General features: G+C 53.2%; 2 protein-coding genes across 3 annotated transcripts in view; one reads left to right on the top strand and one right to left on the bottom strand.

Annotated features, from left to right (window-relative positions):
- Positions 1–10,569, top strand: part of ATCAY (ATCAY kinesin light chain interacting caytaxin) — a 37,315-nt gene extending 26,746 nt beyond the window's left edge. For both annotated transcript variants that reach the window (XM_060297378.1, XM_030879269.2), the window contains exons 9-13: positions 1,739–1,837; positions 2,577–2,612; positions 4,996–5,067; positions 6,073–6,105; positions 7,976–10,569. In XM_060297378.1, coding sequence (XP_060153361.1) covers positions 1,739–1,837; positions 2,577–2,612; positions 4,996–5,067; positions 6,073–6,105; positions 7,976–7,985 — 250 coding nt within the window. In that variant the 3' untranslated portion in view covers positions 7,986–10,569. The remainder of the gene's footprint in view (positions 1–1,738; positions 1,838–2,576; positions 2,613–4,995; positions 5,068–6,072; positions 6,106–7,975) is intronic.
- DAPK3 (death associated protein kinase 3) overlaps positions 1–16,413 on the bottom strand; it is a 56,558-nt gene that overhangs the window by 7,534 nt on the left and 32,611 nt on the right. The gene's annotated exons all lie outside the window — the stretch shown is intronic.

Raw genomic sequence — 16,413 nt, 5'->3', positions numbered from 1 at the left:
CTACTGAGCCTGTGCTCTAGAGCCCGCGAGCCACAACTACTGAGCACGTGTGCCACAACTACTGAAGCCCACACTCCTAGAGCCCATGCTCCGCAATGAGAAGCCCACGCACCGCAACGAAGAGTAGCCCCCACTCGCCGCAACTAGAGAAAGCCCACGTGCAGTAACGAAGACCCAACGCAGCCAAAAATAAATTTTTTAAAAAAGAGATGATTCTTTAAAAAAGAAAAAAGAAAATAAATTTCAGGGACTTCCCTGGCGGTCCAATGATTAGGACTCTGCTCTTTCACTGTTGAGGGCCCGGCTTCAATCCCTGGTGGGAGAAATAAGATCCTGCAAGCTTTGTAGCTCAGGGAAGGAGGGAAGGGAGGGAAGGAGGGAGGGAGGGAAGGAGGGAGGGAGGGAGGGAGGGAGGGAGAGAGAGGGAGAGAGAAAGAGAGAAAGAAAGAGAGAAAGGAAGGAAGGAAGGAAGGAAGGAAGAAAGAAAGAAAGAAAGAAAGAAAAGAAATTTCAACTGCACAAAAGCGGTGGGGTTTATTTATTCCGGTACACATGGCCGCTTTGTGACTCTCTGTGGGAAAACCGTCTATCATTCCCTGATCAGTTACCAGTGGCCTCTGCTGATTAACCCGTGTATTTTTCTCTTATGGACACTGCGAACTGTAACATTCCTCATGGGTCTCCGTTTTTGCCGGGTGCCGGAAAGTTTGAGCCGAATTCTTATCTAATCTCTAAAATTAGATGTAAAACTTCTTGACACAGTTTTGTAACTATGTGACTCTATCTTACTTTTTTTCTTTTCTTTATTGTTATTTGATTATTTTATGACTTAGCGTCCTGTTACATTCTCTTGGCCTTATATTTCTCATCGTTAGAAAAACTGACGTGAGGGACTTCCCTGGTGGTGCGGTGGATAAGACTACGCACTCCCAGCGCGGGGGGCCCGGGTTCCATCCCTGGTCAGGGAACTAGATCCCACATGCATGCCACAACTAAGAGTTTGCATGCCACAACTAAGGAGCTTGTGTGCTGCAACTAAGGGGCCCACCTGCCGCAACTAACACCCAGCGCAACTAAATAAATAATTTTTTTTTAAAGGGAAAAAAAAACTGATTTGAGCTTGAAAAAAGTTTATTGGACATTTTACCAAAATTAGGTTTAAGGTAAATTTAAAAAAAATAATCACGAGTTCAAAGCAATGCGCTGGTGACAAAGCACCTCAGTGGGTAGCAGACAGCCAGAGCTGGGGTTTGGACCGGAACAAGCCATTCATTCCGAAAGAATGTGGAATGAATCAGCAGTCCCCATGTGCATCTGTCTCGTGACCAAATGACTACTGCTGCCATCCAGGCAGTGGCGATTGTGCCAGAAAAGCATTCTTGGGAAGATTCACACAGAAGAGCAACTCCTGGGGAGGATGGGGCCTGGAGTCTAGCAGCATCTCTTTCCCCTCTGCTTCCTTCAAAGAATTTCCTCAGCTCAGCAAGGACTGGTGTCCAACACGTGGTTCAGGACACTTCTCTTCTTGCAAGGGGAGACCCCGGGTTCTGCTCTGTTCCCCCACTAGGGGCCAGGGGTGGAGGCTGGCACAGGTGGGGAGGGAAGCTTGGGCGAAGGTGCCTGGGGCATCCCGGAATACTGCTGCGTGTGCAACCCTGTCTGCCATCGCTCCTTCTGGCCCTGAGGGGCCACCCTGAGGGCTGGCTTTCAGATGTCTCCCTGCTTCTTCTCCCACCAGCGTCAAGTTCATCAACAAGATCCAGTATGTGCACAGCTTGGAAGATCTGGAGCAGCTCATCCCCATGGAGCACGTGCAGATCCCAGACTGCGTGCTACAGTGAGTGTCCCTGGGCCATGGGAACACCACCGCCCCCCGCACCTCCATCCCCATTGCCCCCGGGCTGCTCGCCTCTCAGCCACCTCTGATCAGCTCAACCGAGCTGCCAGGGAACCAGACTTGTGTGGGAAAGCAGAAAAGAAGGAAATACAGGGAAACAAGCTCCTGTGAAATTACAGAACACAGCGGGCCTGGCTATCTAGTGCAGGCCGCGGGCCAGTGAGCCCTGTCCCCCTGGCTTGTCTTTATAAATAAAGTTTTATTGGCACACGGCTACATGCATCCATTTACAAACCATCCACGGCTGCTTTCGAGCTACAACAGAATCGAGAGGTTGCCACAGAGACTGGCCTGCAAAACCAAAAATACTGATTCTCTGGCCCTTTACAGGAAAACTTTGCCCTGACGGAGGGGCCTGTAGACCAAACCCACGTCAATGAGGGGGTCGCTTTATACTGGCTGTGTTCGGGGCTGATGCAAAAAATGTCCGCTGACCCGCATCTACTCCAGATGGTGAAATATACCCACAAAACAGATATCCCCTGCCCTGGGGTGGGGTGGGCGTGGGCAGGCTTGCAGGAAACATAAAAAAGACCAGTAGACCCGTCAGCTCCGGCTGTCCTTTCTGCTCTATGACCTGGCGTGTATTCAGATGTGACAGTGAGATTGCTTCCCTGTTCCCAGAGGGAAGGGGATTCCCAGGCTGCATCTCATGTGCTTTCCTTTCTCTCCCTTCCAGGTACGAAGAGGAAAGGCTCAAGGCCAGGAGAGAAAGGTCTGTGCGGAGTGGCCTGTGCCCGGGCCAGGTTAGGGCTGGCGCTGAGCTGGGCCCACAGCTGGGGGGAAATTGGTGGCTTCCGCTCAGTGGGGACCCATGTCATGCACGCATGTAGCTCAAGGCCCTGCCCTTCTCTCGAGGGCTTGGAGTCAGATCCAGGCTCAAATCCAGGCTCCCTCACTTAGTCACAGAGTGACATTAGGCAAGTGAAAAGTTCACAGCCACCCTGAGGAGTATTGTGAGAAATCAGGACCAATGTAACCCACCGGACAAAAATAGTAGACTCCATAGAGAGTCCTCCTAGTAATCCTGATGACAGTGGGGGGAACACAACCCGCTCCATGCTTGCCCCTGCCAGACTTACCCCAGAATCGCCCCTTCACTGACTTATTGGCTAATTTTCGAAAGTGGCAGTGCTCACAAAATTTCAGGACTATTTCGGTCCCACCCAGTTATGGAGCCCTTATACCATTCCTGTATCCTTTCTCATTCCCCCCATCCCCACCCCTCCGCCCCAAGAGGAGGGCAGGGCCAGGATTCCTAAAAGCGTCTGACAGGCTGGGAATCCGAGGCTCAGAGAGGGCAAGGCACCTGCTCAAGGCCACACAGCAAGTCTGAGAAAGAGTTGAGGCTTTCAGTGAGTCGAAAGCATGCCAGCCCTGTGCCAGCCTGGGAGAGACTGAGGCGATTAAGACTGAGTCCTGGTCCAGAAGTTTCCTCAAAGGGCAAAGGGGAGGGTTGCCTCACCGAGTGAGGAAAGCAGATCCTGGGGCAGGACAGGTGATGTCGGCAGATGAGACACATAATGAGAAAAATTACGGCGGCTTCACACAGCGTCGTTTAATAGTGATGAGTGTGAGCGGAGTGGAAGGGGGCGTGGAGGGCAGCAGGACCCGCCATCCCACGCCTTCCAGGGAGTTCTCCTCCTTCCCCTCCTCTTTCTTCTCTACTCCCTCCCTCCCTCCCCTTCCTCTTTCCTTCCTTCCTGTCTTTTTTTTTTTTTCAATACCTTTAGTTGCAATAAAATACACAGGACATACAATTCACCATCTTAACCATTTTTAAGTGCACAGCCCGGTGGCATTAAGCACATTCACGTTGTTGTGCAACCATCCCCACCATCATCTCCAGAACTTTCTCATCTTCCCAAACTGAAACTCTGTCCCCATGAAACACTGACTCCCAGCCCCTGGCCCCCACCATCTACTTCCTATCTCTGTGGATCTGACTCTCTAGGACCTCGTGTGAGTGCAATCAGACAGTATTTGTCCTTCTGCGTCTGGTGTATCCAACTGAGCATAAGGTTCGCAAGGTTCATCCACATTGTAGCAAGTGTCAGAATCTCCTTCCTTTTTAAGGCTGAGTAATATTCCAGTGTGCGGATAGACCGCATTTTGTTCATCCATCACCTCTCGATGGACACTGGGGGTTTCCACCTCTTGGCTGTTGTGAATTGTGCTGCTGTGAACACGGGTGTACAGTTATCTATTCAAGTGCTTGCTTTCACTTCTTTGGGGTGTATATAGACCCAGGAGTGGAGTTGCTGGATCTTATGGTAACTCGATGTTTCATCTTTCAAGGAGCAGCTAGAATCTTTGCCACAGCGGCTGCCCCATTTGACATTCTCACCCCACCAGCCACGCGCAGTTCCAATTTCTCCACATCCTCGCCAACATAGTAACATAACACATGTTCTACATTTAAGGTAGTAGCCATCCTGCAAACTCCCCTGGCAGTCCAGTGGTTAAGACTCTGTGCTTCCACTGCAGGGGCTGTGGGTTCGATCCCTGGTTGGGGAACGGAGATCCCGCACACCACGTGGTGTGGCCAAAAAAAAATTTTTTTTTTTTAATTTTAAAGGTAGTAGCCATCCTGATGGGTGTGAGGTAGTCATGTCTGTCGGTCTGGCTTTTTTCTTTTCCTCCCTTTCTCCCCACCCCCAGGTCCCCCTCTCCTCTGTCTCTCTGTCTGAGTTACGCTCCCCCTGCCTCCTGAGCCTTAGCTATGGATGGGAGTAGAGAGATGACAGGACAAGCAGGGCGCCCACCTTCCAGAATCACAGCACATGGGCTGCAGCGTCCAGGGAGCAAGTGCATGAGGCCCCTGCGGCGGCGATAAGCTGAGATAAGCGCCCCCAAGGAATGGCCCACAGCCCCTCCCCCTCCCCCCCCACCAACCATCTGCGTCCATCTTAATGAACCCCTGGCCATCCCATCACGCAGTCCACCCTCTGGGCCCCCGCGTTTCCCCGGGCGCAGCCAAACCCTCTCCTGATCGCTGTCGGGCCATGGTGGGTCCAGACAGAGGGGCCAGTGGGAGCCGAGAGCCCCTGGGCCCACTCGGCTGGCTGGTCATCCCTCGTCACCTCTTCTGTCCCCAGCGCAAGGCCGCAGCCAGAGTGCGTCCTGCCCAGGTCTGAAGAGAAGGCGGAGGCGGGGCTGGCGGAGGACAGGTAAGTGTGTGCAGGTGGCCACAGGGCCAGAGCCCACACCCGCGGGGGGCTGCTGAGCCCAGGGAACCTCAGTGAAGGTGATCTGACATTACCATGGTGCTGAAGTAAGACCACCACTGTGAATCGGCCAGCATGAGGCCCATTCCATCGAGCCATTTTAATGTAAATTTAGTGCATCTGTAGTTTTGGGCAACCAGCACCTTCTCCAGTTCCAGAACATTCCACAGCCCAGAGGGAGACCCTGTACCCTGTTAAGCAGTTGTTCCCATTCCTATACTCCTCCTTTTTTTTTTTCCCCCAGCTGGGCCGCGGTATGAGAGATCTTAGTTCCCCAACCAGGGATAGAACCTGTACCCCCTGCAGTGGAAGCACGGAGCCCTAACAACTGGACCGCCAGGGAATCCCTCCTTTTTTTTTTAAATCCAGCAACTCTCTACTGAAAGTCCTTTAGTGCCTCACCCTGGGATGTGTGGACAGATGGCACGACCCCCTCCCTGGCCTCTAGAGGCCCCTCCCACCTTTCCTGTCTCTTTCTTCAGGTCTGCCTCCTGCATTTGACACTTGTCGTACCCTCCTTCTCCTGTCCTTGAGCTCCTTGAGGGCAGTGGTTGCATCTTGGGACCACTGCCCCCTCCTCCTCCCACCCTGCATCCAGCACAGGCCAAGCATGGGGACCAGGGGCAGCTGATGTGCCCGAGAGACCAAGATCTGCTCTCAGATGAAGGTTCCAGCTGGTGACCTTTGTGCAGGTCCCGGTGGATGGGTTCAGCCTTCTCAGTGAGTGGACCTGGAGCAGCAATAGTGATTTCATTTTGTGGCAGCGAAGGGGCTCAGCCATTCTCACGACTGCCTGTCCTGGCTCATTTGTTACACAGCTGACACGTGCTGACACTTGCTTTGTGCCAGATCAGGGTGAAGCCATATTGGCCCTCATGGGGCTCATGGCCAAATGCCAAGGCTCCCCAGACAGGCGACTAATGCTGAGACTCCTTCCTTTTCCCACAGGTCTGCTCTGGCCACAGAAGATCAGGAAACAAGGTGGGTGGGAAGCGGGGCAATCTTGGCACCTTTTTTTGGAAACATTCTCTGTGGAACCTACCCTGGGATGAGTGCCTCATGACTTATTGTTGATGGGGGGAGGATGCTGCACCAGGGAGGCAGGGAGACCGTGGTTACCATGACAACAGGGCCTCCTCTGGGGCCAGGCAGCCGGTCCCTGGTCCACTCCAGCGGGGCGTCATTAACAGGAGGCCCCAGAGCTGAGCCACACAGCGGCCCTGACTGAGATGTCCACCCAGAGCCAGGCCCCCTGAAGCCCAGGATTTTACTCAGCCAGAGGGTGCACTGTCTGCCCACAACCTATCTCAGTGTGTCTGCCTGACTATAGATGCCAGGAAAAGCCTCCCTGTGTGTCACGGGTCCTGGAGACCACCCTCGGGGGCAGTGGTTTGCTAGAAGGACTCACAGGACTCAGCAAAGCTGATCTGCTGACAGTTATGGTTTATTAAGGTGGAAGTGTGGGTACAGCTCAAAGTCAGCAATGGGAAAAAGAGCGTGGGGTGGGGTGAGGGGAGACAGGTGCATGCTTCCAGTTGTTGTCTCCCAGGGGAGTTGTTTTGGGACAGCCCTTAATTCTCCCAGCAGCCAGGCGTGGTGATGCACACCAAGTGTCACCAACCACGTGTGCTCATTTGAGCCCTGGTGTCCAGGGTATTTACTGGGGGTCAGTCATATGCACGGCGGACCACCCACGTGGCTGACCTTAGTCTCTAGCCCCTCCAGAGGTTGAACTGATACCACATGGTCCATGGCTCCTGCCTTAAATCACATTGTCAGCATAGACTATCCAGGGTGACCCCAGGTCCCAGGCAAACAAAGATACTCTTATCAGGAAGGACGTTCCAAGGGCTTAGAGGTGACCTCCCAGAAGCCAGGCAAGGGCCAGACCTTCCTTTGGAACCTGCAGGGTTAATCCTTGACCACACACTCTGCTATAAATATGTTACATGGCCCGGCCACATGCCTTAATACTACCCATGTGACCCAAGAAGTCCCAGGCTGAGAAATAAACATCAAAAGTCGTCTTAGAACAGTACTGCCCTGGGCACACCGAATAGAAGCAAGTTCTCAATGCATTTCTGACAAGACCATCTCAGTCCTTCTGGAGCTGAGTTCCCAACCACAGACACAAAACATGCGAGGAAATCATTCACCATGAGAAAAAGTCAGCGGTACAACAGATAGCAGCATTAGACCTCCTCCTGGGAATCCTCAGGTAGAGGTGATAAACACAAGCATGTCTAAAATGATTAAATACATAAAAGAAGGCACGGTTGGGAGCAATAGATGGATGGACAGATGGACAGACGGATGGACAGGTGGGTAGGTGGGAGGGTGGATAGATGGATGGATGGATAGGGAGATGGACAGGTATATGGGTGGATGGGTGGATAAACGGATAGATAGATAGGTGGATGCGTGATGGATAAGTGAATGAATAATGGATGGTTGGATAGGTGGATGGACGGATGGATGGATGGATGGATGGATGGGTGGGTGGGTGGATGGATGGATGGGTGGATGGATGGATGGATGGGTGGGTGGGTGGACGGATGGACAGATGGGTTGGTGAGTAGATGGGTGAGATGAAGCCTGCCTCCAGTCTGATCGAGGGCACCAGCCCTGGGGCCTTGTTCTTTGGCTGGGGCACCAAGGGAGAAGTCCCCTTCAGAACCATACCTAGAAAGGTGGGTGACAGGTGGCAGACCTTGAAAGGCAGGTGCCACTCTTGCTGCTGAGGGCACACTGAAGCCGATTAGATCATTCTTTTGGATTCCCCACACATGGAACATTTTCCACTTTCTTTACATACAATAATAATAACTTGACTGTGTTTCTGCCTCTCCAGCATGTCCTGAGGTGACGTGAGCACAGAGGAGGACACAAAAGAAGATCCCAGATGCCAGGAAACCTCTGTTGGACGCCCTCTGACCCTGGATCTTGTCCCCACCTCATCCTGAGTCACAGTCTCCAGGGGGTGTCCGTCTCCTCCATCCATGTCTGAAACCCAACATCCTTTCCAGCTGCTTGAAAACTTTTTTTTTTAATGATGCAGTATTAGTGCGTTCTGGAAAAGGACCCAGTTCTCCACCCTCCCACACTCATGAGCTCATGGCCAAGAAGAGCAAGAAGCGTTGAGCATGGCCTGTGCGTCCTTGGTGGCCTCAGAGACCCCCCCTCACCACCACCACACCACTGCACAGAATCCTGGTCAGGACCCTTCTCTTGCTTGTCACCTGGTTCAGGTTGGAGCCACAGATGCCCATCGACTCCCTGGCCGGGTCTGGATTCCTTCTTGTGCCTTTCCTGCCAGAACGGCCCCCGCAGCCCTGGGCATCTGGCCTGGAAACTCAACCCCCACCCCCAGCAGCGCCGTGCCCCCTGGGCACTGCCCAGCCTTTGAACTCACAGCTTTTCCTTTGAACAGCCCTCCCCTTGCCTCTTATAACTTCCACCTTCTTAGGGAGCATCGGAGCCCACAGCGCCAGTGAGGGCCGCTGATAATCATCCTTGTTCTACAGTTGTGAACCTACATCCCCCTCAATCTAGAACATTCTCAAGCCCCTTGAACGCAGAGGCCACGCCACAGGGCAATCCCGATCAATACCTCCTACCGAGGGAATGAGCCTCCCCACTTCCCTAATCTCCCCGACAACATGGGGTTGGGATGCGCCCCCTTGGGCTCCCACCAGGAACAGAGGCCGAGAAACCAGTGCTGAAATAAGCTCATCCCAGAAATGCAGATCGAGAAAAAGGAAGATACAGGGTACTGAACGTTCGAGTGTTACAAAGGTCACTGGGGAGAATTAAAACCAGTGGCCTGGATGCTACGACCACCTGCATTCAAAGGAAGCAGATATCCTTAGGACAAAAAAAAACATTTTTCTAATGCGGTTGAAACGCCAGTCAGCTCGGAACTAAAGGGAGTGAGTTCCCCATCTCTAGAGGCATTCAAGAAAAGGCTGGACAGTACTTGCACAAAGTGGCCCTCTGCGGTCCCCTCCAACCCTGAGAGTCTCTGTTTCTATGAATCTGAGCAAAAGTCGAGCAGGTGCATCGTCCGGCCCCTCTTGCTGGCTCTGCAGCTGGCTTCTTAGCAGGTGTCATCCAGGTTTGGTTGACCCTCCCTCCCCCAATAATTTCCCAGTAGGAGATTCTTGGCCTCAAAGGAGATGTTGAATCCTTCTCCACCTGGGATATCAAGGGGGTGCGTTTGGGGTTATCCCAATGGCAGGAGGGAGCCAGTGGCATTCAGTGCTGAGCGAAAGGGACAGCAGTGCTTCCTGCATGTCAAGGAATGGTCCCACCCCAAATGCCAGTGGCTCCTGCCTTGGAAAATTCGGGGTTTCTAAGCAGCCTTGGACCTGCATCTTCTGGAACCCAGCACTGCTCCAGTGAGGCCAGGGCATTTGGGCGTCTGGTGGGGTTTTTAAATTTGTGTTTCTGCTCTGTTTCCCAAATGTCTAATAAAGGACCGGGACCATGTTCCAGGCGCAGATGAGTTACCTGGAGGCTGAGACAGGAGAGGCTGGTGGATGGGCCTCTGCAGGCTGCCCTCCGAAAGGCCACTCCATCCTGGGCCAGCTTGTCCCCCACCCCTGCCCAGAGCGCCTCCTTTTCTAAAAGGTGCCTGGGCATCTGCCAGGTCACCTCGAACTCCAGGTTCAGGTGGCTGGCCCTGCTCAGCCGAGAGGGACACGTGACCCGCGAGGCCTGCAAGTCCACAGTAGATGCAATAACTCCTGGAAAGCCAGTGTTCCACTGGAAGAGAAAAAGGAGCCCGGGACAGGAACAGATGCATTCCACCTAACCCGACAATTACTGAGCGGCTGCAGAGGCGACAGAAGGACGAAAGAGGCAGACCCATCCCGCCCTCAAGGAGCCTGCAGCATAACAAGAAATTCCAGCACGGACCCCCTGGTTCACCGTGGCCCACCGACCACCCCCTCCGGACCACCAGCAGCCATAGACAACGGGCAAGTGGAACCAAGGACCCCAACCCAACCTCACAGCCCCTCCAGAATAGAGAGAGACCCCCGGGGTGGCTGTCTCCAGGTCAGCCACCTGTCCACAGGTGTGTGAAGTTCTGAGGCACAGCGCCGTCCATACGGGGCCACTGTGTCCTCGGTAGCACCTAGGGCTGCTACCCACACCCTCTGAAATCGGCTTTGAGAAAGATTTGTATCTGCGGGGCAGTTTTTGGCTGAAATGCAACGGATGTCGAGCCCTCCTTGTAAAGGAACATTGAGTTTTCCTCTTGTGACACATGGGATGCATCATAAGTCCCTCCCCCAAGTCGTAGTTCACACACCCATCCTTCCGACGGCGCGAGTTTTGTGGTTTTTAAAAACAAAAACAATTCATTCTGGTTACTGTCGTGATATGAAGGCATCATTTCCATGAGCTTTGGGGGATTTTTATGTGAAATAAATAAACTATCACTGAGAAGGGAGGTTTGTGACTTTTGTCCACGTCCAAGGGACATGGCACTGGTCTTGGTCGCGGTGCAGAGGAAGGAGCTTTCACGGAATGGGAGGGGGCACAGCTCAATGCCAAGCGACCTTGGGCAACGTTGGGTGACTTTGGGCCATGGCCTATATCCCCTTGCTTCTATCTCCCATCTGCAGCATGGGAGCCCCGGCTGGGTTTTTCCCGAGGCCCCTTTTGGCTCTGCCTGTCTGTGATTCAGGTTCCTTTCCTGTCCCCATTCTTCTCTGGAATCAAACTTAGTCAACAGTTAATAATATTAATTACTAGTCTTAAGCAATTCTCCAATCCCCGGCAGACACGAGCTGGGTATCCTACAATTTATCTCAGTCCTAACACTACCGGTTCGGGCAGACCTTACAGGCTAAGGGTTCAGCCCCACAAGATGGCCCCGACTTCAGACACCAGTCAATCTCAGGTCCTAGAATAGGGTACAATTCAGCAATAGTCAGATGGAAGAGATGCACAAGGCGAGGTGTGGGGAAGGGGGCGGAGCTTCCACGCCCCCTCTGGGCACCACCCTCCCAGCACCTCCCTGTGTCCACCTAGTGGAAGCTCTACAAAAAATGTTTAGGGATTTTCATAGAGGCATGATGGATTACACCACTGGCCATTGATGAAAGTTCCCTCCCTCTAATCCCAGGGTCAGTGGGGTCCCCTGGCCACCAGTCCCGATCCTGTGGTTATAGGGCGTTTCCAAAAGTCACCTCGTAGCATAAACTCAGGTGTGATTGAAAGAGCTTGTTATGAAAGCAAAGGATGCTTCCTTCATCTTTACTATCTGGAGCCATTTCAGGCACAGAGGACGTAAGACCAAATATTATCATAAAAGGGACTTCCCTGGTAGGCCAGTGGTTAGAACTCTACACTTCCACGGCAGGGGGCACGGGTTAGATCCCTGGTCGGGGAAGTTCCACATGCTGTGCAGTGTGACAAAGAAAAGAAATTTCCAAAAAAAAATGTATATATTATAAGAAAAGATGTTCCCTCTTCTGATGTAGGAAATTACAAGGGTTTTAGGGGCTGTGTGCCGGGAACTGGGAACTAAGTCCAACTATGTTTCTTATTATAAATCATAATATCACAATAATAATAACAGTAGCAGTAATAATAATAGTCTGAGTCCAACCTAGCACAGGCCCCATGTTACTGAGAGGGGGGTCTGAGGCAGAGAGAGGGTATGTGGCTCACCTGGGGTCAGCCGGACCCTGAGTGATTGGTTTGAGGTCTGATTCTGTGCCACCCCCGGCCACCCCATTGCTCGGCTGGAGACCCACAACCCTCTGCCAGCTGCAGGACATTGGGGGCTGTGCCCCTCAAAGGGTCAGAGTGGACCCTCCCATGTCAGGTACAAGAGGAGTCCTCCCGTTGTCCCCGCCCAGGATTTTGGGACCTGCTGGTGGCAGGGATGCCAGGACAGGCGTGAGGTCCACACAAAGTCACCATCAGGTTGATGGCGGGAGCTGGCAGGTGCCAGCCCACCTGCCTCTGCCATCCTGCCCCTCTGATGTCCAGTGAGGTGCCCTTCACAGAGAAGGTCGCTTCACGGGGGCTGGGAGGGGGCCTCAAGCAGAGGGGGCGAGCTGGCACGAAGGCGGCAAGGAAGGGGTGTTGAAGATGGCAGAGCTGGCTCTGGGATCAGGGGATGCCCTCTTTGGAGGGGATGGACCCGCCCCTCTTTCCCACCCCACCAAGTCTCTGATTATCCTAAGGAGGGTCTTGCGAACCTCATTCATCCATTCGTTCATCCATTTGCTGAGCACTGGGGATCCCACAGGGCCCAAGCACCCCTTATGTTGCTCCCAGCCCAGTGGGGGAGTTTGACACAGGGAATCAGGGCCTCACTGGGGACCAGGAGGAAAGTCCAGGAAGGGTCCCTGGAGGGAGGGTCCTCGGTGACTGGAGACCAGAGAGAGAAGTAGCAGTTAGCTAGGCCAACGGGCGGGCGGAGAGGTGTCCCCGGCGGAGGGCTCGGCAAGGGCAAAGTCCTGGAGGCCAGACAGAGCTGGGTGAACCAGAAGCAGGAAAATGAAGGGCGGCGGGAGTGCAGGGTGGGCACTGGGGGGAGATTTTTACTATTAGTGGCATTCAGCACATTCACAATGTTGTGCAGCCATTACCTCCGGTCCAGAGCTTTTCCATCCCCACAAAAGGAGACCCCATCCCCATTAGCAATCACCCCCCCCCACCCCTCCCCTAGCCCCTGACAACCAAGAATCCACTCTCTGTCTCTGTGGATTTGCCTGTTCTGGACGTTTCATACTATGGGACAGGATGGTCACTATTTTTTTTTTTTTTTTTGCAGTACGCAGGCCTCTCACTGCTGTGGCCTCTCCCGTTGCGGAGCACAGGCTCCAGACGCGCAAGCTCAGCGGCCATGGCTCACGGGCCCAGCTGCTCCGCGGCATGTGGGATCTTCCCGGACCGGGGCACGAACCCGTGTCCCCTGCATCGGTAGGCGGACCCTCAACCACTGCACCACCAGGGAAGCCCAGGATGGTCACTTTTAATAACCTTGGACCAGTGGGCTGTTTGAGGATCAGCAGGTCTGCACTGGGAGCCCATGTGCCAGGGTGAGCCGACCAGGAGGCCTCCCAGCAGTGCCCTGCCAGGGCCTCTATCTGGGCATGTCACCATCACCCATGGCTTGGGCCACATGCCCCACAAGGGGGCTCCCAGGAAATTCTTGCCACTGAAACTGAGCCGGAGGTCACACCCAGAGCTGGCTTTCCCCTGCCTACGGGGCAGCTGATGGAGCTCAGTGGAGGTCACACCCAGAGCTGGCTTTCCCCTGCCTACGGGGCAGCTGATGGAGCTCAGTGGCACAGGTCCGGCCACGCTGAGTTGCCAAGAGAGGCAACTGAGACCCAGAAGGGGCTGGACGGGGGAGAAGGGGGTGGGAGCCAGTGGACAAGACCCCTGTCTTGGCCATTTGCTCACCCTGCCCCTGGTGGCCACCTTTGAAGTGAGGGTCACTGCTCCCAGTGACCTCTCCTGACTTCTGTGCCAGGTGAGTCCTGCCTGAGGCCACTAGGTGAGTCCATTAACCAGTTATCAACAAGGTCCATCATTTTCTGTCTCCACTGCTGGTTGGTCCTCAGCAGCTATCTTGGCCACAGCGGGTCCTGCCGGTGGAATCGGGGCGGGGGGGGTGGGTAAGGGAAGTCATGGCGGTCCAGACAGGGCAGGGCCTGGGCATGAGGACAGTGGGCTTCTTTTCTTTTCTTTTCTTTATTTATTTTTAGTTGTGGCACGCAGGATCTTTTTCTTTAGTTGCAGCATACAGGATCTAGTTCCCTGACCAGGGATTGAACGCGGGGGGGGCCCCCTGCATTGAAAGCGTGGAGTCTTAACCACTGGACCACCAGGGAAGTCCCTGTGCTTCTTTTAAATGCAAATAAGAATGGGGAGGCATGTGGCAAAGGAGAGTTGAAACAGAGGAAAGACAGCCCCTGGTCTGGGTTTTTACAAAGCTCCTCCCTCTGGCCATCATACAGAGGTAGTTGGTTTAAAGAAAAACCAGTGCCAGACAGTTCAATCTGTAAAACCGGATTGTACTCAGGAGCTACTGCAATGGCTCCACTCCTAACAGCACAGGCAAGCAGGTTCACAGCGAAGGAGCCGGTGGGGTCGGTGGACAGAGAATCACTAGGAGGAGATGTGAGGGGTAAGGGAGGGATTCTGGCTATACTGACTTAGCAGATTCTTGCTGAAACACCCTCGTGTTTCACCTGGCGGCTGGATTCAAAGATCTCCTGCCCCTCCCTGTTTCATTCATTCCCTGTGCTACCATTTAGGGAGCCTCTGCCTTTTGTGGACCCACCCTTGTTAGGCACCCGGGACACATCAGAGAACAAGACACATCTGGCCCTGCCTGCCCCGGAGGGAACTCACAGTGTGGAGGGAGGGAATGGGGATCCAGAAAGGCTTCCTGGAGGAGGGGACTGATGTCCAAGGTGACACAGGATGGCTTAGTCAAAGTTAGCCCAGGGGAGGACGATTGGGTAAGAGGAGAGGGGTTCCTGGAAGAGAGAACAGCATGTACAAAGGCCCTGTGGCAGCAGCTCTGGGTGCTGAGGGACAGGTAAGTGATGGGTAGGGCAGGGCATCCTCCCTTCATAAAGACTCCTGGAGGTGGAAGCCCAAAGCCAAAGAGAGCCTCCCTCCCTTGGTTGGGGCCAGCAGCCTCCCTTTATAAAGATAAGAACAGGTGAGGCACAGAGATGCAAGGGTGGGGCCCGAGCTCCCCCAGGTGGCAAGTGGCAGAACCAAGATTCACATGCAGGATTCTTAACCAGGGCTTCTTAAAGTGTGTCCAGTTTGGGTGAGGGTGGTGGTTGCTGAGACCCTTTCAGGGGGTCTTCAAGGTCAAAATCACACATGAGCAAAAGATCCATTCAAAGTGCAAAGACAGGGACTTCCCTGGCGGACCAATGGTTAAGACTCTGTGCTCCCAATGCAGGGGAGCACGGGTTGGATCCCTTGTCGGGGAACTAAGATTCCACATGCCGCACGGTGTGGCCAAAAATTAAAATTAAAATAAAATAAAACAAAGTGCAAAGATAGACGAATGGCCTTTAATGGAGCAGAGAATGAAAGAGAACAGGCCACCTTCATAAACCTCTACCTGTCCAGTTCGGGTGTAGGACAAAGAAGACTACCCATGATGTCCTAAAAAGGCTAAAAATCCTCCTCTCTCTGTGTGAAGCTGGGTTTTCTTCCTATATATCAACCAAGACAACTATGGAAGTGGGCTGAATGACAAGCAGATGTGAGAATCCTTCTAAACCAGATATTAAAGAGACTTGCAAAAATGTAGAATATCACACTTTTACCTAAAAATTTTTTTTAAATTTCAACAAGATGAATTTATTCTCTGACAGTTCTGGAGGTGAGGAGTCTGACACGGGTCTCACGGGGCTAAGATCAAGATGTGGGCAGGTGGGCTTCCCTGGTGGCGCAGTGGTTGAGAGTCCGCCTGCCGATGCAGGGGACACGGGTTTGTGCCCCGGTCCGGGAGGATCCCACATGCTGCGGAGCAGCTGGGCCCGTGAGCCATGGCTGCTGAGCCTGCGCGTCCGTAGCCCGTGCTCCGCAACGGGAGAGGCCACAACAGTGAGAGGCCCGCGTACCGCAAAAAAAAAAAAAAAAAAAAAAAAAAAAAAGATGTGGGCAGGGCTGGTTCCTTCCAGAGGCTGCACGGGAGCATCAGTTCCCGCCTTTTCCAGCTTCTAGAGGTGCCGCATCCTTGGCTCACAGCCCCATCCTCCATCCTCACAGGCAGCAGCAGGGTATCTTTCTGAACCTTCTGCTGTAGCTACATGTCCCTTCCCTGTGATTGTAGCTGGAAAGGTTCTCAGTTTTTTTTGTTGTTAATTGAGGTGAAATTCACATAATACACAACTAGCCATTATTGTAAAGTATACGATTCAGTGACATTTAGTGCGTTCACAATGCTGTGCAACCATCACCTCTAATTCCAGAACATTCTCATCACCCCAGAAGAACACCATATAAGTAATCACTCCCTATTTTCCCACTCCCAGCCCCTGACAACCAGGAACCCACTCTCTGTGTCTGTGGATCTGCCTGTTCTGAACGTTTCCCGTCAATGGATCCACACACTGTGTGTCCTTCTGTGTCTGGCTTCTCTCACTGAGCATCGTGTTCTCAAGGTCCATCCATGTTGCAGCGACTGTCAGTGCTTCACCCTTTTCATGGCTGAATAATATTCCATGTGCGGATGGAACACAGTTTGTGTATCCATCATCTGTGGATGGACACTTGAGTTGTTTCTAC

This window comes from Globicephala melas, chromosome 3 (assembly GCF_963455315.2).
Source record: "Globicephala melas chromosome 3, mGloMel1.2, whole genome shotgun sequence".
NCBI lineage: Eukaryota > Metazoa > Chordata > Mammalia > Artiodactyla > Delphinidae > Globicephala > Globicephala melas.
This window is presented reverse-complemented; position numbering and strand designations above follow the sequence as displayed.